At 45.5% G+C, this 23433-nt stretch overlaps 1 protein-coding gene across 2 annotated transcripts; it reads right to left on the bottom strand.

The window, feature by feature from the left end:
* Positions 1-321: 321 nt before the first annotated feature.
* Positions 322-23226, bottom strand: Ufd1 (ubiquitin recognition factor in ER associated degradation 1). 2 transcript variants are annotated; one of them, XM_021185028.3, is made up of 12 exons: positions 23103-23226; positions 20711-20843; positions 20312-20344; positions 17380-17501; positions 14249-14379; positions 12131-12203; positions 10267-10335; positions 9543-9608; positions 9060-9107; positions 8253-8341; positions 7659-7740; positions 322-1339 (listed from the first exon to the last, which is right to left on the bottom strand). In XM_021185028.3, the coding sequence occupies exons 1-12, from the start codon at positions 23103-23105 to the stop codon at positions 1265-1267; spliced, it is 924 nt and encodes a 307-aa protein (XP_021040687.1). In that variant the 5' UTR covers positions 23106-23226; the 3' UTR covers positions 322-1264. The 2 variants fall into 2 exon arrangements, with proteins under 2 accessions (XP_021040687.1, XP_021040688.1); XM_021185029.3 differs by having other exon boundaries at positions 20737-20843.
* Between the last annotated feature and the right edge of the window lie 207 nt (positions 23227-23433).

The raw sequence follows: 23433 nt of genomic DNA, 5'->3' as shown, positions 1-23433 counted from the left end.
CCAGAGCCACATTTGGCCAGTAATGATGTGCGTGCCAGAGTTAGGAGCCAATTATGTTTATGGATATTTCCAAGAGCAAATGGACACACTCTGGAACTACAAACATAGAGGGAAAGTACACCCTCCATGGGGCCCTTGCTAGGCCTGACCAGCTCCACTCCAAGCATCAGGGAGTGACATCCATCCCTACAGCCTCCACAAGTCTCAGAAGTAGTCTTCTAACAACAGGATGAAGTAGGGCGCTGCTGTAAGGGGCCTTCCTGTGACTTCCGGCTAGTGGCCCATACCACCAATCTACAACATACCATATCAAACTAGAGGCAAGTTTTAATCAGTTTATTTAATTCTTCAATAAGAATTATTCTCAGGGAACAAATTTTAAATAGCTGGATCAGCATGTCAAAAGACCTTACATCATACAAAGTGCAGATCTGAGGACAATAAAACAGTAAGAAAATGGGTTATGGGGGAGCCTCAGTGGCAGAGTGTGTGGCATGCTTAATATTCACCAGGTTCTGGTTCAATCCTAGCACTTGAAAAACAGACAAACCGTCAGAACCTTGGGTAATAAATGTAGCGGAGGCCGGGCAGTGGTGGCGCACACCTTTAATCCCAGCACTCGGGAGGCAGAGGCAGGTGGATTTCTGAGTTCAAGGCCAGCCTAGTCTACAAAGTGAGTTCCAGGACAGCCAGGGAACTCTGTCTCAAAAAACCAAAAAAAATAAAAATAAATAAAAATAATAATAAAAAATAAGTGTAACGGGGGCATATTACTCAAGCACGTATTCATTCTGCCTTTTACATCTGGCTTCATCATGGAATTCACTGAGAGAGAGCAGATCAAAATGAGAGTGCATTCATCTGGATGAGATCCCTTCTGAGTCACTGTAAATAAAAACAGAGGCCATCTTTGTCTGGTACTGAAGTGCTGGCCTGAGTAGCCATGATGGGCTAAAGACACTGCCCCATGAACAGACATGGGGAAGAAGAGTGAGTCAGGGATGGGGAGCTGCTCTGCTGAGGCCCTGGAGCTACGTTAGGGAGTGGAGGAGGCCGCCACCTACAGGACCCGAGGGCTCTCTCCCCCAGATCAAGCACACAACCTCCAAGTTCTGCTGCTTTGCATCCAGGACAAGCTTGATAGTTCTCAGGTAACTTTAAACAAACCATAAATAACAGAGCATCTCTGAACGTGTCAGAGCCAGTAACTGTAAGCCAGGTGCAATCGGATCTTTTATTTTCCAGTCAGCCAACAGTTTCAGACTTAGGGCTTTCTTCCCTTCTTACGCAGTGACTGTCCTTCTCCAGAGAAAGCAACGAATCTGCCTCCAGCTTCATCCTAGGTATGAAAATAGGATATTATTTTCTGAAACTCCTCAAAGTTTACAATAATCACTTTATTCCATGGACTTGTGTGCCATCCATCTACTTTCCCCACTTCATTAATCATAATAAGAAGTGCCCTAGAGGGGCTGAAGAGAGATGCCTCAGGGGTTAAAAGTGTGGGCTGCTCTTTCAGAGGACCCAGTTCAGTTTCCAGCACCCATGCTGGGCAGCTCACAATTGCCTCCAACTCCAAGGGATCTGACTCCCTCTTCCGGGCTGCCAGGGCACCTGCACACACAGGGCAAACACATATAAATAAAACAAGTATCAAATGTCTCTGGCATTTATGGCATTGAGAACCCCACAGATGATCGCTGTGTGAGTCTACCCCCACCTTTGTGTTTAGATTTACTGTACAAGCTCTCCACAACTTATGGAGGCAGTTATGTCTTAAGAAGCCATTTTCAGCTGAAGTTATCATTAAGTGAAAAGACATTTCATACACCTCCCTTCCAAATACCCCAACTCAATTACAAACCACACGACAGTGTTCTGGTAGCCTCCCCACTGTGGCCATATGAGGGAAGGGAGCCTGTGGCTCCTTGCTGCCATCTAACACTCAGAGAGGACCCCACTACCTATTGGCCTAGGAAATCACCGAAATTCAAAACTCTAAGCACAACTTCTATTTAACACCCATCACTATCATATCACTAGGAAGCTGAAAATCCTAAATTGAACCATGATAGCTTGGGAACCTTTTACACAATAATCGCTTTGTATTTCTAAATTTTTGCGTGTATGGGTGTTTTGTCAGCATACATCTGTGTAAAATATGCAGAAGGGGGCCCCAGATTGCCCCTAGGACTGAAGTTGCAGAGGATTTTGAGCCACCATGTCAGCACTCTCAGAGCTTTAGCCAAGGCTCCAGCCCCACAGCAACTGATTCAACAGTAGAGTACAATGCTCCAAGGAAAAAAATCACTCTCAACTGCAACAACCCAAAATAGGAGTGTTTCCACTCACTTTTCTGCACGTGTTTACTTAACTCCTGAATCTGAAACCTGTGAGTTTCTAGTCTAAATTCTCTTACTTCCTGGTTGGCACTGCTGAGGTTAGTGGCTCACTGTCTGCACACAGCTCTGGTTTGGTTTTGTCTTTTTTTATTTCTAGAAGGGAATTGCTAGCTTAAAAGATGCACTTAAAAAACAAACAAACAAACAAAAAAACCTTTGTATATTCAGATCAGCGTTAGGAACACTCACAATCAATTCTTTCATGAGATTTGTTTCTTTAACACTACAAAAACAGTAGGTTTTACCCCACACACTTTTAACTGCTCAATATCTGAGACGTTACCTCTTGGTTTCCTAAGATAGTTGCAGCTTCTAAAACACATCTTCACACCTGCTGTACCCTGAGGTAATTCCATGTTTCTGTGCCAAGCGCCTAAGTGCAGAGCATATGTGAGCTCTAGAATGCAGGCCTCTGCCACACAGCCTTCGGTCTGTCCTACTTCTCTCTCTTCCATCCATCTGAGCACAAGACTTGACCAATTTTGTCTGTTTGAACGTATATCCCAAGCTAGGACTTGCCATTTTCTTGACCTAGAGCCCAGACTGGCCTTAAACTTTCCATCTGCCTCAGCTCCATCAGTGCTGGGATGCAGTGCGAGTTGCCACTGGCTCCAGCTATTTCTACTTCCTTTCTTCAGTGAGGTATACTGTAGAATGTCTTTTAAGTTAGGATAAATGACAGTCTTCCATTTTATTGACAAAAATGATGGACTGGATGTTAGGTCTATCTTGTACTTTATAAATTACAAAATGGTAATAGTTAAGTAGCGTCCCAAGAAAAGCTTCTCAAAGGTGTCTTTGTTTTGAGGTCTTACATGTCAGAAAATACTTTTGTTCTGAACCTGGTGAACCTGATGGTAGCTCAGCTAGTGAGCCAGCCTGGTAGAGCTGCCATGTCAGTCACCATAGACTTAGTGGCTAAAATAGCACATTAATTTATGAGCATTCTGGAGATGAGAAGCTGAGACCAAGGTGTCTTCAGACCTCTCTGGCTTGAAAATGGCCCTTTTCTGCCTGTGCCTGGCCTTTCCTCTACATGGTTACATTTCCCTTTCCTGTGAAAATTAGAAAATAGGTTAGATTGGATTAGGGCCCCATTTCCGCTTAATTATACCTTGTAGAGGGCCCTATGTCCAAACAGTCAAATTATTAGGGCAGACAGAAATTCTGAGTGGACAAAGTTTAGCCCAGAAAGAGTTGGGTACAAAATTTTAGGCTGGAAATTTTTCCTCTTAGAATTTTTGTCTTGCTTTGTTGAAAGAATCATTTTAAGCAGCCTGAAGAGGCTTCAAACTCACAATCCTGCAGTAGCCTCCCAAGTGTTAGAGTTACAATGTGCTACCATGCTTGGCTTCCCATGAAAACCTTAAATCAAATGTGTTGTCAAGTTTATATATGTATGTAGCGCATAGATTGCTCTCAGCCCTCACCTTCTCTTATCTCCTTCCCAGCTGCCTCTACAGCCCCTTGTCCCTACAAACCTTTCTATTTCTGTCTGTTCTATTTGGAGACTGACTGGATTTAAACAGGATATCTGTGTGAACATGGGTTTGGAGCTATCTAATGGAAACTGGTGGGCTTAGCAGTGGCTGTATAAATGAACATGATGACTCTCTTCCCAGAATCATTAGTCCTTCCTCTATGTCCTTTCAGAACTTTAAAAAAAATTTTTTTCTCATTTGTATATTTTGCCTATGTATATGTACTGAGTATGTGTCTGGTGCCTCTATAGAAGGTTCTCTGGAACTAGAATCAGGAGTGGTTGTAAACCATCATGTGGGTTGGGAAATAAACCCAGGTCCTCTGCAAGAACACATGCTCTTAACCACTGAACTATCTTTTTAGGCCCTTATCAGATTCTGAGACACTGTTCTACTACCCAGTTCCTGTGTGTGCATCCAAAGATTGTTGAGTTGGTCTTGTGTGCTGTGTACTCAGATGCTGAGTTCTGTGCCCCAAGATCAGGTTGCAGTCTGGACATGGACGTTGTATTGACCAATGTGCTGTAAAGAATGCTCCCCAGTAATCTCTGATTGGAGGATAAAAGGCTAGAGCCTGTGACTGGGCAGGAGAGAAAAGTGGGTCTTGAGATGGAGTATGGGATCTCAGGTAAAGACCACAAGGAGAAGGAAAAAGGCAAGGGAGGAAGGAGGTCCCCATGAGGCAGATGGACCATGAGGCAGGATGGACCATGAGGCAGGATGGACCATGAGGACATGACCAAAACAAGCTCAAATTGAGGACATACATGAAACAAAGCAAGACTCAGCTGGCAAATAATAGGGCATTTATCTGGTTATTAACAGCCTAGCCAGATTGCACTCGTCTCAGAACCTTCCCAGATTAGGTTTGTAATATGGCTTGTTAATAAGTTTTCATGTCTTTGTGCTGTTACTCAGGAGCTAATGAAAAAGGATGTTGCAGAAACTGCCATAAAACTCTTTCATTAAAAGACGATGTCTCTAACTATAGTAAGACCTCTGACCTCTCTAGAGCTTTTTCCTGCTTCAGCCCAGACCTATTATTATCCGTCGTTCGAACTCAGTAACACTGTCTAATCTGCTAACTAACGGCCTTCGACTTAGAGAGGTTACTTGCACAATTCTTTCCCCTTTCTCACATTCATTCATTCATTCATTCACTCACTTGTTTTTGCAATGAAGTCTTTCTATGTTGCCCAGACTGCTCTTGAATTCCTAAGCTCAAGCCACCCTACTACTTCAGTCTCCGAGTGCAGGGGCTATGATACACACTACCATGCCTGGCTTTTCATAATCTGCAGTACTTGCATATATTCTTTCATCTCATTGCACCTTAGTGCTAGGAATGGACATCAGGCCATGCTGACCAAGTACTCTATCTAGCGCTGAGCTTCACCTCTAGCTCAGACCTATGAGTTTTCTGTATCTTTACTAGAAGGGAACACTCCTTAGAAATCCTGCTGTTTAACAGTATATTTAGGCCTTCTTTCTTGTGTAAGCTCTGATCTTCAAGAGCAATAAGCAAGCCTGGCTGCTACTGTCTGAGGTCAAATAGCAGCCAATCACCAAAGGCTACAACAGACTTTATTATCTAGTGTGATAATAAAGTGTGGTCCTAGGCTTGGGACCTTCCATGAGACCTTTTTCCTGGGATTGCAGAGGTCCAATATAGTGTGGGAAAGGTGCTGAGGCTCTAAACACATTGTAATAGGTATTCTGTCTTTATCTCTCATTTCCAAAGGTGCCTTCTGAGAGCTCCGGGATCTACACCAAACTGCCTCTTGGCTTTTCCCAGGCCAGGCTTAGACTGTAGCTGTCTATGGCTAATTAAAAGCAGGTTCTGCTTGTCCTTCTGTCAAGTCCTTGCTAAACTTGCCTCCTCTTCCAAACTTATTATCCCATTACCTTTCACCAAAACTGTAGTGGCTTTGAAGATAGAGTAAAGCTATGTTTTAAATTTCATATACCTAAATATTTGTGGATAAAACAAATCCTGCTGAGGCTGCCAGCCTATTCTTCCGTCTATAAGTCACACTGGAGTATGAGCATGATGAAAGCTGAACTGTATCTGATAAAAGGATGTAGGAAGGTTTCATGGAGATGTTAAAAGTCTACTGACATCTACTCCAAGCCTGGAAAACTTACAACACTGTGTCAGCCTAAGGGACATTAAAGATGCCAAGAGATTGCAGTTGGGCCTGGGAGCACCCTGGTCTTTGTCTCAGGCCACCCAGAATACTAGAGCGGAACAAGTTCAGTAGTCAAGAGTGTCTGGCAATGATCCAGCAGCCCAGCTTACACAGTCTCACAGCACAGCTGATCTCTGCCCTATTGAGACCCCTCAAGGGAATCTTCCTTCCTTCCTCCCTCCCTTCCTTCCTTTTCTTCTTTTCTTCCTTTCTTGTCTTCTTTTTAAGATAGTTCTCATTTAGCAAAGCCTGACTCTGAGCTCCTGGATCCTCTTGCTTCAACTTCCCAATCACTGAGATTACAGTTATGCTCCATGCCCAGCTAAGAGTGAGCCTCTAAGAAATGAATCAGGAAAGCCTAGGGTCTAACATACGTATTGGAGAAATACATGTCACACTTGGGTGGCTGCATTCCAGACACAGCTGCTGTGCAGAATGCAATCTGCAGCAGGATGAGTGACTTACAACTAATGCCTAACACCTTGGACTAAGTTCCCAAGTAATGCCTTCTGCTTCTAAGGCAGCTCCCCTGCCCCCCAGGCCCGGTGACAGGAACATGTTGGTCATAGAAGTTTGCTGTCCTGATGTCTTTGTGAAGGTCACTTTCTAGCATTTTAGGGTTTTGTTTTTTGTTTTTTGTTTGTTTGTTTTGTCTTTTTGAGACAGGGTTTCTCTGTGTAGCCCTGGCTGTCCTGGAACCCACTCTGTAGATCAGGCTGGCCTTGAACTCAGAAATTCGCCTGCCTCTGCCTCCCAAGTGCTGGGATTAAAGGCGTGAGCCACCACCGCTCAGCTGAAGGTCACTTACTAAATGGAGAGCAATAGATATCATGTGTGAGGTGGTCAGGGGCTCTGGCTCTGTACAAATGCAATCACAGCATGAAGCTCACAGGTATATCTCAGCAATGAGATGTTACTTAAGAAGCACACAGAGGTACTTGGCACCTGACTTGGCATTGACTCCAAGAGCCAGGATCATGTTAGTCACCACTGTTGAGTGGGATCAGGGCTGTAGCAGAGGCCTGAACCTTCATGACTGTGTTCATATTAACTCTCAATGTCTTGATTTTGGTCAATCTGGTTTCCTATGAGCATATGCACCTATTCCCAGGTATCATGTCCAACTAGAGTCAGCTGGGCCTGTTCAAAGCATTCATCTCTGCAGGACTCTTAGCCATACTGTTCCTATCTTACAGCCTTACCACTTACTTAGGAGTCACTGTATAGAAATGGTAAGCTCTAGTTCTAGGTTAGAAAGAACAGTGATAAGCAGGGGTATAGTTAAGCATGAGTGAAGTCCTGGGTTCAACTTCACATTCTGAAACAAACAGTAAGCAAAGAGAAGATGAAACCCACCGGGGCTCCAGGTTATTTTTTTGTGGCAGAACCTGGAGTCTGTTCTTGACCCCTGCATTGCCAGACCTTGGTCAATAGACCTGCAATGGTTCTACAGAGTAATCAGCCCATTAGGAACAGCAGGGCCACAAGAAGGGGCCTAAACATCACAGAAGCATCATATTTTGAATGGTAGAAACACACTAGTCATCACTAGTAAGTAAATCCTATGACCAATGAAATTAACTTACCTCTTCAACCTTTTTGACCAATGGACGTGAATTTCTGATGAAAGTTATCTTACCAAGCTTAAATTCGTAATTAGGAATTCCTCTGTGAAAATTACAGACAAGGAGAAAGGTTAGTTCCAAGGAGGACTAAGATTTGCTTCTGACGATCAAGAGGAAGGTAGGAAGAGACAGCAGTGCCTTTTTGATAATTGTCTGGTATACACTGCTTTGCCCTCTATGTACCTGCTAGGAGGGAACACAAAGTAAAAACGCTGGTCATGGGGTAGGAACTGTGGGTACTGGCCTGGCCTTAGACTCCTTCTGAAAGTGCTCCAGTGCATCCTATCTCCTGTTCTCTTCCTGGTCACACATACAGTAGACAACTAACACATCCCCACTCCTACCAGGTAGCCACCAAAAGAGAGTTCACTGTGAATCCCTGGACAGATACCATTGTACTCTACCAGTGTCAGAGAGCGAGTGAGAACTTGAGCCTACTCAGTAGCTGCTGGAATGAGGCTCTACTGCGTCCTGTGCTTTGACACAAAGCCCATGTGTCAAACCTTTCTTAGAAAATGGCAAATACTCATCAGGGACAAGCTAGAGCAGACCTACCTCTTGATGTCTCCAGGCTTGATTGGGGAGGGACTGGGCTCAACCCCTTTTTTCTTTCCATCTAGTCTATTCCCAGAACCAGAGAAGGCCTAGAAAAGGAAGTCAAGAGGGTGCATGCTCAACCCCAAGAGTGAGCAACCATGGACCTCTGTGTAGAGACCCCAGAAGAGGAGGGAGCTGGTGCACTGCTAGATCCTCTCAGTGCTGACAGCCAAGGTACCTCAAGCAGCCCCTCAAGGGACTGCAGGAAGCCCAAGAACTCTAAAACAGGCAGCAGCAGTGATAGCTGACCTCTGTTGCAAATACTTGCCAGGCCCCTCCTCCCCATATCTCTAGTCATACTTCCTCTTCTGCTTCCTAGCACTTTTCAGCACCTGCACATGAGCCACTTCTGCCTCTCACCAGGGAGCCTGGTTAGCAAACATGCTACTTACCTTCAAATAGTGTAGGCAAATAAAAGCAGGGTGTGTTTTCAGAGGTAAAGCAAATGTGCTAACAACTGATGAGCCTAAAGGAAGTGTCGCATTTATTATACTAACTTGACTTTTTAGTAGACACTCCCCACACACCTAGAGACCATATCCAAGTCCTATGATAGGCATAAGTTTTGAAAGAAACAACAGAAGTTGGAAGCCTTTCAGGGTTGTCAAGGTTCAAAGAAAAAGTCCGTATTAAAAGGTTTGAAGGCTGGCGAGATAGCTCAAGAGTTCAGAGCACTGGCTGATCTTCCAGAAGTGCCCATAAATCATCACTAAGAATAGCTGCTGGCATCAGGATGCAGAGAGACACACAGTGCCTGGTACTCACACGGAAGCCCACCTCTCCGGCATAGCCACTGTGGTCTGCTTCTCCCTCCTAACGGGAAAAAAAAAGAAACAGGACATGAGCTTCTTGGAATGGGTGGTCAGCTTTCCTCGGAGCCCCTTGTTTCCACAGTTGCCCGTCTCCATCAGCCAGAACACACTATCCTCACAGGAGGCAAGCCTCCTCCTAGGAGCAAGGACCATGGCCCAGCTAACCCTTGCAGAGTCCACACAAAAAATACATGAACAGACCAGTAAGTCAGCTCACCAGGTAAAAATACTTGCCCCCAAGCCTGAACACCTGAGTGCAATCCTTGGTATCCAATGGTGGAAAGAGAAACAACTCCCAAAAGTTGTCCTCTGACCTCCATACCCATGCACAGCACCCACACCTCCAACCCGCACACAACATGTTTAAATGTAATTAAAACAAACAAAAGAAGCACAGGTACAAAAATATCAGAAGGAGCTCAAGGAAATGACTTACTATTGACTCCTCATGCTGCACTGGTCTTTCTGGTTCTTTGTATCCCAAGGGAGCATCAAAATCCACCTGTGTTTTGAAAATAAAGGTTAACTTCTGCCTCCTTAATTAACCAATACAACAGCTTGAGAGTCCAGTTGTCCCAACAATAGTGCTTTACACTGCTCAACATCATTACAATGGCATGAACACATTATAGACACACAGAGATTGTTGGGGGAGCTCTCTCTCTCGCTCTCTCTCTCTCTCACTCTCTCTCTCTCTCTCTCTGTGTGTGTGTGTCTGTCTGTCTATAGTTAAATATAACCATATCACCATGGAAGTGTGTGTACCCATTACCCAGAGAAGGTACTGATAGTACTACAACAACCTACATGTTCCTGGCAACTATTAATCTCTCTTCCCTTTCTAAAGTCTGAAACCTTAGCTATCAATGTAAATGAAAGGAGACAGGAGACAGTGCAACCTTTCCTCTTCCTTGACAACCATGAGTCCTGTCAATAATTTGTTTCCACTTAGCTCTTAATACTGTAACATTCAGTCTTTGACAGCCTGAGGTGACTGTGGATCCAACCACTTTAAGTACAGTCAACTGCCACTTGTATTCCCTAGGAGGGAATACTAGGTGAATAGCCACCTCCTCCTATTCTGACAGCATTTTCCTCCTCTTCCCCTTGTGTGACACACTCATGGGTTCTGACCTCACTTATAATGGAAAGTCACTCACATTCATGTCACATTCAATAATGGATACAGCCTTGTCAGGTTTGGTCTCCATCACCCGCAGCTCATAGATCTGCAAAAAGAACAGGAAAATGAAGTAGTAAGGGCTGGCAACACGGGCAAGCCTCACACCAGCATCAAACCTTCCAGCACTGACAGTGCTGCTTCAGGTCAGATCAAAAGGTACTTGTCCCCACATGTTGATCTAATTCCACAAGCTAATTAGCACCATACTGCAAGACTATTCTGGTCTAGCTATTCATATCTAATTTAGTCAACACCTAAAATCTAATATTCTAATATTATTATACATTCTAAATAGATTCTAGTATCTAAAAATCACAATCTAGTTTATTCTAAGAAAAGAATTAGCTAGGTGTTTAGGAGACAAGAGTAAGAACGCTCACACCAACAATGCTAAGTCTATCCTCCCAAAAAGATAAATAAATTGTACTGCTTAAATTTGAGAGGGGGGCGGTAGGAGATGGGGGGGGTGGAGGGAGGGGGGAAGAAAAAGACAGAAAAAAGAAAAGCAAAGAGAAAAGAAAAGAAGTTGGGCTAAGGTTATACAGAGCTAGCTCAGTTGTTTCACACACTATATACCAACATGCATCTGCAACAGTGTCCACATGGAGGTCAGAGGTTGGATCTCTCCTCCTACCTTTGGGCTCCAGGATCAAACTCAGATCACCAGGCTCACAGGACTAGCATCTTTACCTGCACCTCACCAGCCCTACAGCTTGGCTGTAGAGCATTCGTACAGTAATTGCAAGGCCATAGGTTCAATCCCCAGCATTCCAGAAGCAAATAATAAAATGAAATGGCAGAGGCTCCCTGGTAAGGTAAAGCGCCAGCTGATGACCAGCAGCAGGGTTGTAGGTTCAAGGTTGGTCTGGACCACAAAGCAAGCTCCTACTCTCCTCTCCCCGCCAAAGGGTTTCCTGTCCTTTTATCTAAGCCAAGCCCCTTGCCATGCTGGGAAGGGTCTTGATTCTATTGAGTTTCTAAATCCCATCAAATAGTAATCAAATTAACCACCATCAAAGGCTAGGGAGATGACCCAATATAGACATTATATATAACTATCAATACTGAGTGACTTAGGGCTTTAAATGTGAACCCGGGAAAATTTAAAAAAAACAAACAGCAGGAAGCAATTAGGTGATAAAAGCCACTTTCAGAACACCCCATTCAATACTAGAGTGGACAATGACTCTTCATTGTGGATTCATTCTCTTGTGGAGGGTGTGGGGACTCTCATGAAATCTTGAACCCACAACCACCTCCTAGGTGGTGAGATCACTAACATGTCCCATCAGCGTCAGCCGGCAAAGGCATTTTTAACACATAACATACAAATGAAAGAAAGAGAGGGGGCGGGAAGAAAGAAAGAAAGAGAGAGAGAGAGAGAGAGAGAGAGAGAGGGAGGGAGGGAGGGAGGGAGGGGGGAGGGAGGGAGGGAGGGAGGGAGGGAGGGAGGGAGGGAGGGAGGGAGGGAAGAAGGAAGGAAGGAAGGAAGGAAGGAAGGAAGGAAGGAAGGAAGGAAGGAAGGAAGATTTTTTTCTGAACATTTTACCTGCGGGTATACATGTGTACCACAGGCACTCCTGGTGCCCACCAAGACCAGAAGAAAGTCACCAGGCTCAAGAGGCTACCCCTGCCCATAACTTGTACAGGAACTCCACTGATGCAGCTTCTATAAGTCACATCCTGGCTCACCCATGCTCCTGTATTCACCCCAATGAATTCTTTGCATGACTAAAACACTTAGATGGAATCATTTCTTAGCTCTGTCATTTCCCTCTCTCTGGTAAACAGGCACAGTAGCAGAACATTCTTTAACAGGTAAGGTAGCCAGGCTCACCTACCTTCTCATTGTAGTTGATAGCAATCACATCTCCAGTCGTCAGACAGGCGAAGTTTCTCAATGCATTTTCTAATCTGCATACAAGTTGTCAAGGTAACAGAACAGCTGCATGCCTTCAATTACACAATGGATTACTACTTCTAGTGATTCTAGAAGGAACACTCTTCCATTGAACAGATGGAAGAGCTGACCCCAGATGAGTGGGACTGGCTGCGAGAATTTCTTTGGCAGGCCTGGCAAATGCTATGGTACTCCACCCGCTTCTGCTCTACATTGTCTTTGTTCCTTTTCTCATCCCTGAAACAAAATACTCAACCAAAAGCAACATTAGGAAGGATTTACTTGGGTTCAGTGTGCCCTAAAACAGTTTATCATGAAAGGAAAGGGCATGCAGGCAGGAAAGGCTTGTGGCTGTGGTGGTGGGTGTCTATTCACACCTGGGTGGATCGAAAAGCAGAGAAAAGGGAATGAAAGCTCTCAATTGGTTTCCCTACCTTCTCCCTTTAGTCAGCCTGGGACCCGGATCACACGATGGGGCTCCTCACACTCAAGTGAGTCTTCTTTTTAAAAAATACTCACAAACAAGCCTATATATGTCTACTGTATGATTCCAACAGTCAAGCTGAAAATAAAAACTAACCATTACGTACACTGAGACTGCCTTTACCTTATCAGTTATACCCAGGAACAACAGTTAACCAAAGGGATACCCTTTTTCCCATGATAACAAAGAGAAAAAGCCTCCCAGGAGAGATAGCTCGGCTGTTAAGAGTGAATACGCTCTTGGAGAAGACCCAAGATTGGTTCCCAGCACCCACACTGACAGATTACAATTACCTGTAACTAGGGTATCTGATAGACTCTTTTGGCCTCCAAAGGTACCTAGACCACAAGCACATATCCACACACATACACATAATTTAAAAGATAGAACAGGGGCTGGAGAGATGGCCCAATGGTTAAGAGTGTACTACTCTTTCGAGGATCAATGTTTCATTCCCAGCATCCATATTAAATGGTTTACAACCACCTATAACACAAGCCCTAGGGAATCTAATGGCCTTTTCTGGCCTCCTTGAGTACCTGTATGCACAAACATCCACACAGACATACCCATAAGATTCTTTTAAAAATCTTTTAAAAGGCTCCTGGAAGCAATTTAATATATCTACATTATAATATAGGAAACCACAAAGATCCTAGAAGGTGACGATGAAGACAAGACCCATCCTACACTGACAGCAAAACATTGTAGTTCATTCTGATGGACAAATTAAGAAGCTCTCCCCACAGATGTCCCCTGCCTGTTGGACAGGACACCTCTACCACTGCCTACACTGTGGAGACAAGTATCCAACATGCCCCTTTGTCTAGGACCCAGACAGCAGCAGGCTCACTGGCATCCAGGATTTGACCCTTGGCACAACAGCCTGCTTCTGACAGTGAGTGGAGAGAGGTGACAGGTGGCAAGAGAAGTAAAAGCGGGTTCTGTCAGTATGTTTGCTTTAAAATGTTCTACTTGTCCATGTTGCTGTTTACGATTTTTGTTTTGTTCTTCTTCAGACAAAGTCTTACTATGCACATCTTGACACAAAGCATGTCCCTCACTCACACAGGTCACATTTATAAATACACATACCCAGCTTAACCTGAGAGGCGAACATAAAAGAAAAAAAATCATTAGAACAAGAACATAAGCCTTTTCCTTCCCCCTTGCTAAAAAACAGAAAATGTACTCAGCCAGCCTTTATTGTCTTACTTTGGATGGGTCCTAAGTCTGAGCACAAAGTGGGCGGATTCCCTAGTTCATGCTGAACCAGAGCCAAGGGCTCCACAGAGGGCTGGAGATAGATGAGCCACGATGCCTTCCCACTGGATAGACTGTGTATTTCAGTCTTTGTGCTAGGTAGCCATGAAACTAAAAGAAGGCTCTGCTCTGGAGTCTAACAAGTGTCTGCAAGTGCCTGGCGAAGGCTTGGTCAGGACCCAGAGGACATACTAGCCAAATGACAGTACTAGCAATCATGACTTCAATCAGAAACAGATGTGTTTCCCCATGATGTTCAGTGACAAGCAGGAAGCCCTCCTTTGCAGAGGAACTCTTATGTCCAAAGGATACACCGCTTTAGGGTTGGTGATGTCCAGGAAGTCTGGGCTCTGAGGCTGGAACTTAGAGTAGGTCGCCACTTGGAGGTTGACACTTTCCACCTGAACCAGGCCCCCTTCCTCCAACAGCAAATTCTGCATCATCTGAGGACAAGAAATCAGCATGAAACTCCTGAAAATCAACAAGCCTACATGGTGAACATCTGCCAGTTAGTACACTAACGGGGTCTAAGTCTTACTTGGGTAGAAGGGCCCAGGATGAAGACTTGAAACAAGCAAATTAATAGTGCCATGGAGCTATACCAGAGAAGAAAACCAAGTGAGGGATGCACATGGAAAGCTGACCAAGTAAGGGATTCAACTTAGGCTGCATTGTGACCTGTCTGCCAAGGCCACCTGACAGGCCACCAGTTTCCAGCCTACTGTACACAATGCTACCCTGGGATGCTTACCTCCCAGCTCCAAAGCTGCCCCACAGGCAGTTTTCATGGCCTTGAAGCAATCAAGACCACACTTATAATAGAAAGATCACACAAAGAAAAGCTAGTCATGGAAGGCCCCGGACATGTCTGCTACTAAGGATCATAAAAACACTAATACACGTGCACTGATTAACTACCAGTAAGACAGATAATGACTGAGGAGAGGAACAGAGAGAGATGAACAAAGGCTGGGAAAATCTAGCATGTAGAAACCAGGCCACTGTAGTACCAGAAGTCTTAAGTCAGAGGCAGAGAGCTATGGGTCAGGAAAGTGGGATAGGTTACAGGTCTCAGAATGGATTTTTGATAATTTAAAAAATAAGTTGAATACATAAATGCATAAGTAGAAAGAACTGAAGAGTGAATTTCTATTGGCCTTCCTTAACACCTCTCTACCCCCTTTTATCTTTCCGGTTCTGCGATGGTTTGAATATGTTTGGCCCAGGGAGTGGCACTATTAGAAGGTGTGGCTCTGTTGGAGTAGGTGTGTCACTGTGGGTGTGGGCTTTAAGACCATCATCCTGGCTGCCTGGAAGCCATTATTCTGCTGGCAGCCTTCAGACAAAGATGTAGAACTCTCAGCTTCTCCTGTACCATGCCTCCCTAGATGCTGGCATGCTCCCACCTTGATGATAATAGACTGAACCTCTAAACCTGTAAGCCAGCCCCAATTAAATACTGTCCTTACAAGAGTTGCCTTGGTCATAGTGTCTGTTCACAGCAGTTAAACCCTTACTTAGACAGACGCCCAGTGCTAGCCCCTCCTATGCTAGGCTACCCCAAGCAAGCATGTCCTTAGGGATGCAAATCCCTTTGAGAACATTACAAAGAAGCAAGGACCGAGGGCAATGGTGCAAGTAGGAAGTTGCTCATCTGAAGAATGGGGCAGCCACAGACTACTGAGGCTCCATCCAGCACACCGTGCTAAAAGGCTGGGAATGACAAAAATGGAAGATAGCCACTCCTCCAAATGCCACAATAGGCTGCTAAAGTTTTGGCAAGTGAGGGATCTGTGACCCTAAGCACAAGTTTCCCAAGGGTCAATACCAGCCTGGTACAGACCAAAGCAGTATAAAGTGGTCAGTTAGGAGGAAGGTAACTGTGGCATGAGGCTCTGGAACACATAGAACACGAAGACGGTTGCAGGCCGGAGTGAAGCCTACGGCTTCCCCAGACAGAAGCAGGACAGAACCACAGACAGTACAAAGCAGGAAAAAGGGCCAGACCAAGCCCTGGGGAACAGACTTCTGAAATGACTTGAGGACAACAAGGAAGCAAGAGGACCTGAAAGTACACTCTCCCTGGCCCATTCGTGGGCACTTTGATGCAGACAGCATGGCAGGCCCAGGCCTGATGGCACTCCAATAAGCTTGGGTCAACAGACGAGGTTCCAGCAGCAGGCCAGCACTTGCTGCAGCCTGGTTCTCCCTGAAACTTGGCAGCTTAGGCTGGGTGAAGCCCACTGAGCAGCCAAGGGAGATAATCTGTGTACATGCCCCTTGTCACCTGAAATAGAAGCCCAAAAAGGCTGGGAAAATAATCTCACATCCCCACTGGCTTCTTAAGTGCCATGTGGCATCTCAGAGAAAGAAATGCAGATAGCTTCTCAGGCTAAAGATGTCAAAGAATCTGTAGCTATTAACTGCACACCAGGGATTTAAAGGGAGAATTTTCAGTGCTCAGTGTTGTCTACCTCACATTTCATCTCAATAGGTGAGCCATAGGGCCTCTGTAGGAAGAGAAGTGCTGAAAGAGTCACTGCTCTACCCTTCACCATCCAGTGCAGCTCCAGTGGCCAGGCCTGCTGCTACAACAAGATGCTGCCTTATGCAGGGGTAGACACAGGACAGTAAGTGATGAGTGTAAGTGATAAGCATGTCAGATCTCAGCTTTAGTAAAAAGTCCCACAGCAAGTCAGGGCAAGGAGACAGGCAACAAAGAAAAGCCTAGAAGTAGGAGGTGCAGATCCAAGCAGGACTCCTGTTAGGGAAGACATGGCCATGGCTCATCAAGCACCTTGGGGCCCAGCTGGAAGGGGTGGCAATGACAAGAAAGAAACACTCTTTAGCACTTGAATCACATGCAATTGTAAAAAGGAAAAGCTATTCCTTTGAAATGTGCTGGTCACTGCGATAGAGCAAGCAGGTAGGGACTGAACCTTTAACATTTTTCTGGTGGCAGTGGGGCCTCCAAGAATAGCAGACAAAGTACTTCTGTGTCCTCAGCCCCATTCACAGCCTGCCAGGGGCCTTTCAGGACACCTGACACCATTAAAGCACAAAGACCAGGGTACATGCTTCCCCGTGAAGGCTTCCTAAAGCTGAGCTTGTCAACTGGGCTAGGACTGAAAGGAGAGAGAGAAGGGAAGCAAGGGTGCTACGGTCTCCAAACCACACTACAGAATGCTTGCCACCTCAGCATCCTCCCTGAAATGTTAAGTACCTCTGTCAGCCCTTCTGAGGAGCCCTTGATGAGGCACCCAGGTCTGGAATGACACCCACCCTTCACATCAGCTTGACCTGTGTCTACACAGTTAAGCATGAGTTTACATGGCACAGCACACTGCTGAAGATGTCTTCCTCTTACTAGGCTCTTCTACTTGAAAGGACGCTCAGGCATGCACACACATGAAAAAGGGACAGACCTTCACAGCTCAACTCACCCAGTGGGGGAGGTAACAGATGCCTTCATCAGCAACAAACTCCAGTACACCGCAGTGTGTCATCCGATCTGAATTCTTATTGGTCAATTTAAACAGCATAGGATAGGTAATGTTGAGCCGGCCTAAGAACAAAGATGTTATAACACACAAGCAAGTACCACACCTACCACCTGTGAAGGAAACCCCGTCCACCCAATGCCCTCCTGTGGCCTAAACTTCAGAGCCTACTCCCACATTCCGCTACTGTTCTAGTCAGAGGGGTATCACTGCAAGAACACACCGTGTGGCCCTAGAGGAGCTTGGTGACTTAGTCATGTAGCACCAGCATAAACATGATTTTTTGAAATCATGATTCTTAAAAGTAACATGTTCATTTATTCATCAATAACTTAAGTGTCAACCATGTGTCACACACACAAAAAAAATCTGTTCCTTTAAAGGTTTTTATGTAGAGAGGTGAGATTGTGAACCAGTACACACTGCAGGCACCAGGGAAGCAAAGGGGTGGGAAGGGAGAATGACCAGGGAATAGACTTCCCAGGCCCTAAAGACACAGCTTTCCAGGTCAGCTACCAGACACACAATCCAGGAAGAGGGACAGCTAAGCAAAGGAATGGATGAGAAGAACTCAGCCAGTTCAAGGAATGACCAGTAATTAGGCAAGATGGCTGGGATCAGGTGTGAGAGTAAGTAAGGAAGGGAGACACTATGAGAACACATGGAACAGAGACAAGTACCAGGCCAGTGGGCAGCTCTAGCTCAGAAGGCCACAACATGGCATGTCTCTGAATTCCAGTGGTCTATGAGTTAATGGCTGCACAGAGGGCAGGAGCCAGAAACAGGACTAGTGGAATGCCGAATCAAAGGCACAAGGGCAGAGAGAGGAGGGCCTGGCCACATGAAACCAGCAAAGGCCAGGAGACCAGGGCAATAGGAAAGTGCTGAGAGGTTCCCAGTGGTGTTTGCTGTGTCCTGGGCAATTGTTCAATCTTCCCAGAATAATGAAGGCACCATCATTCCTCCCGTTTTAGTCTGTTGGAGAAACTGAGGCATGTGGGTAAAGTAACACGCCCTCACTGACCACGCTCAGGAGTGGTGGTGCTGGGATCCACACTTAGTCTGCTGAAGTCACAACTCTGCCACTTGTCAGTAGACTGCAGCTCGTCAGGTTAAGCACACACCAAGTCTCACTTCATAGCCCTAAATGGCCTCTACCTCAGAGGCCTGCCACCACATCTGGCAAGAAAAGTTCACTTAGCATCAGGAGGCAGAGAAGACTTCTGGCCTCTCTGTAAATGTTGAATGAATAAAGTCAATCAGGAAAGAGCTTGGGTGGGAAGCTCCAAAGCAGCCTAGAAAACTGCCTCACTGTAGAATGAAGGTGATCTTGCCAGGACAAGGGTGACTGAGACAAGTGGCCCAGGGCCAAGGAATTAGGTTTATGCTCTGTCACTAAAACAGCTCCAACCATGGAAGCTACAAGTTGACCCAGAGTCTGGGTGCTGCAGTCCAGGCTCCGCCAAAGATCTGAGGCAGAGGAAATTAAAGGAAGCTCTAGCACCGTTCAGCCACTGACTGATGGGAGAGCCTGACTTCAAGCTCCCCGGTCCTCTGAGACACTTAATTCCTACAGCCTGAGCAATAACCTGCATCTCACAAATCAAGACTCCCTTGGTCTTACTTGGTTACAGTGGGTTTCTTCCACCACTTAACAGGCCTCAACAGCTGAGCACGGTGGCACACACCTGTAACTCAGAAAGTCAAGGCAGGAAGATTTTAAGTTCAGGGTCATCCTAGTTAAGTTTGGTGAGACCCAGTCTGAAGGAAGAAAAAAGGGCTTTAAAGGGCTGAAGGGTCTATTTCAGTGAATAAATATTCAATAGCATGCCTGAATCCTTAGTACAGCAAAAGCAAACAAAGAAAGGTCTGAATGCTGCTCTAATCTGGTCTAAATCCCACTGATTCAGTTCTAAAGTATCTTTCTGGACACTTTGCTAAGGGACACACCTGGGCTCCTTGGTCAGCTCACCCCAAAAGCAAGACTAAAGACCCATCCTGTCTTTGTAATGGCAACCTTTTGTGAACCCCAGACATGGTCCCACCTTGAGCTGGTTATAGGTCACCTCCCCACTTATAACTAGAACTCTCACATAGCTCCAATGAATGGTACTGATGGTGTCCCTGGTTAATGGAGATACCAAGATCCAGAGAAGCCAAGTCAGTAGCTGAGCAGGGCAAAGTTCAAAGCCCAAACACAGCAAAGTAGCATCTATTCTCTGCAAGTCCCGGCTACACCTCCATAAAACCAGGCCCCACAGGATGAATTCAGTATGGGAATATCTTCAAGTTTCCAAAGCAAAGATTGTGTCCACAATCAGGGCTGTTCATAATCCGAGAGAGCAAACCTAGGGCTTTTCTCACAATGGCTTTATCTGGCATAGGAAGAGAAAGTGTAGTTCAACCTTTGGCTTCCTCAGGATACAATGCCACATTGGAAGTGAAAAACTCAGGTTTGGAAGATCTGTGTCATGCAGTTCTCTTGTAGATCAATCTTATTTTTTTTTTTTTCCTTTAGGAAGACAACCTAGTGAGCCCACAGCACAGTATGAACTACTCAAGCACTATACAAAGTGCTGCTCCTTTGTATCTAGACAAGTTCTTGAGACAAGCCAGGCACTGGGGAAGGGGCTGAGGTGAGAAGAAAGAGAAAGGAGTACCCTTTACTGAGTGGGTGCTTATAGCACCCTTGCAGTGGGAAGCACAGCCATACTTTGCCTCATCTAAGGTACTTGCCCCTGGTCCTTCTAGGCCAGCACACCCTCCAAAGAGGATTCTAACCACATCCTGACACTTTTCTGTTACCCAGAATCTGAGAACAACGAGAAGCCCATGCCCATTTCTGGCTTCCCGTACTTATATAGAAAGTACTTACTGAGTTGATCGAGGGCTGAGGGTGGCATAATTACTGTGAAAAGAATATTTCAGGAATATTAAGTAAATAAAAACAAAAGGGTAGAACAAAGGCAAGATGTATACTTTCTAATGCAGCTTTTAAAAGCTTTGAACAGTGGTTTGGGGCTAGCCAGAATTTCATAACGACTTTTCATAAAGAATCTTACTTGAAGTAATTTATTTTTGTGCTCTGAATGGCATTTAGTCAACAAACATAATTAGCACCCTACTCCCACCACCCATGCCTTAGGACAGTGACATTTTTACTATAATGTTAGTGTCTGGTGCCCACATGCAAACTAAGGGCTATAGAAGGCTACAGGGCTCATAGAGTTTAGGGCAGGAAAGGTTACGATTCAAAATAAAAACAGGCACATACTCTTCCCTCCTTTCTCCACATCTGACCTGTCATTAGGCCCTGCTAGCATGGACACGGAGAAGCAGCGGTACTGCGTGGAGAAGCGGTTCTGGAAGACCCGGGGAATCGGGTGGTCAAACATGTTGAAAGAAAACTAGGAGAAAGAAAGAAATGGTATTATTATTAAAACAAAGAAACAAAGGCACTGTAAAAAAAAAAAAAAAAGAGGCTGACCATCAAGTCCTGAATCCCGGTGACCTTGACTTAGCCTCCCACATAACAAATGTACACAAATGTGCACTCTATCTACCTCAAAGGTATGTTTCTTTAGGCCAAGCACTAACATAGCAAGTCATCGGTGCATATAAATGTGGTCAAAGAACACAGCAAACTAAAATCTCAACTAACCAGAATGCTCTTCTGACTGCCTCGGCGGCACAGTGAACCTCAAATCCTTCTTGTGCCCCCCACACTCATCCCTCAGGTCCAGTTTCTGTTATCTATAGACAGTGCAACTTTACTAACTATAAAACCAGGCCTTCCCCTCCCACCTTTCTGCTACTATTCCCTATTCTCAAGACCGATCAAGGCTGGGCCTTACATACACTTCACAGAGACTCATTACTGACCATCCACCATCTCCTAACCTAAGGTTCCTGTCTCTGGACTTGTAACTCCACCTGGAGCCCTTTCTCCACCATCCTTAACTTAGAAGCCACCTCTTTTCCTGACTGCCTACCATTTGTGTGGCTCCAATCTGGACTCTAGGGGATATCACTTTAGTAATCTTTGGGTACTGAAGGCAGATATCACCTCTGCCCTGGTGAACCTGGTATGAAAGACAAGGAAGATAACAATAAAATACCCATGTCTGGGAGTTTTAAAGACAAGAAACGGGTATCGGGACAGAGAGCACCCGAGAATGGATGCTAACCAAGTGTTCAGGAGGAGACCCTCATTAAAGACCTACATGTCTTCAGTGTCAACTGGGCAAGAAACCCAAAAGAGCATTGCAGGTGGTGAAAAGCAGATGCCCATGTATGTATTCCTCCATCTGGCTTTCAGTTACAATCCTTTTCCTTCTTCAGCAAGCCTCCCTTGCTTTGGCAGGGGTCGGAGTTAGTGCTTCTCCCGGTGCTCACAGCACAGAACAGACCTGCACACTGCATATCAAGTATTTCCTCATACCAGCCAGCAAAGTCAAGACGGGAAGAACTACATCCAAGACAGTCTGCTGACCTTCACATGCGCATACGGGCTCACGTACCCACCCGAAGGCTTCTATTCTCAGGCCCACGTGCACACCAACATCCCCCACCAATAAACTGTTCTTCCGTTACTAGCACACACGTTTTCAGTCTTTTACCTTCTTGTGTTTTTTTTTTTTTTGGGGGGGGTGGTTTTTTTGGTTTTTGTTGTTGTTGTTGTTGTTTTTTCCCGAGTGCTAGGATTAAAGGCGTGCGCCACCACGCCCCGCTTCAGTCTTTTATCTTTTTCTTTAAGTACCAGAACTGTATGACTCAGTCTCAGGTGCATACCCCACAAAACCCTTTTTTGAGCGATGGGGTCTGGGGTTGGGGTGTGTGCGCTCATCAAAGCATCTTCCCTATGCCATCCATCTAACCTACTGCTTCTCTCTGGAACACAAACAACAGACAGGAAGTATGCAACACCCGGAACAGTATCCTTCCAACTCAGCCACCAATGAACATGAGCTTCTACCATCCATGTTACCTCCTTTAAAGCTTTGATGCCTAACACATCAAACACTCAGTGCTGGTTATGTAAATGAACTTAGACAGGGACTTACTGTGACACCCACGATAAAAATCTAATAGTCACTTCTTGTTTTTAACAAACAAATGGCACGGAGTCAACACTATATACAGGAGTGATGGGGAATGCAGGAATTAAATAAGTATACGTTGATAGAAAAAAGGCGCACCACATATTACCTATTGTTATCACAACGTGATGAACACAACGTGACATACATCCTAAGACATGATTTCTACTAAATAAAAGGTCAGGGAACTTTGGCTGAGCTTAATGTCCTTCGTTTTCTCCTCCCTCGCGCCACTCCCCAAGAACTCTCCAGTTAACTCCGAGTTCATGGAAACTTGTTGCGTGCGAGCACTTATGAGAACTATCGACATAAAGTAGCAGGTTCCTTTCTACTCTCCGGGGCTGCTGTCCCGCCGAAAGGCATTCGAGTCATAACTCGGACGAGCTAAGAAGAAAAGAGGTGGCTCGTAATTATAGATCCCACTTGGGACAGAAGCTCCCGGGCAGTGGCGGGGCCCGACGCAGGCCCGGGTGACTCGGCACCTCCGCCACCAGGTCCAGGCCCTCCCTGCCAGCTCCAGGGGCACAGCTCTAGAATCACCCAGTTCGCGATCCCCGGCCAACTCACCATGACTGACAGCGTTTGGTGATGCCGCTTCTTTTCCTGAACCTTACAATAAAAACCCACAGCTCCCTCTTTGCAGTCGAGGCCACTGCTCTGAAACCCAGAAACCGCGAGAGGCTCGCCGGAAGTGACGGAACACCGCAGGGGATGGGGTACGGAGGCCTGAAGTCAGCGGCGGAAAAACAGAAAGTCATGGGAAGGCCTGAGGTTTGAATATTACTTAAAGTAAACATTAAAACACTTGATAACTGATTTCACAGGATAGCGATTATTTTTAATGTTTAGATAGTACTCCCTTCCAAACAACTTGATAGGAGCCGTTCTCGTTACGGAC

The sequence above is a fragment of the Mus caroli genome, unplaced genomic scaffold, assembly GCF_978045245.1.
Source record: "Mus caroli unplaced genomic scaffold, Mus_caroli_1 scaffold_17, whole genome shotgun sequence".
Taxonomy (NCBI): Eukaryota; Metazoa; Chordata; class Mammalia; order Rodentia; family Muridae; genus Mus; species Mus caroli.
Note: the sequence above shows the minus strand (reverse complement) of the source record. Positions and strands in the feature narration are given on the sequence as shown.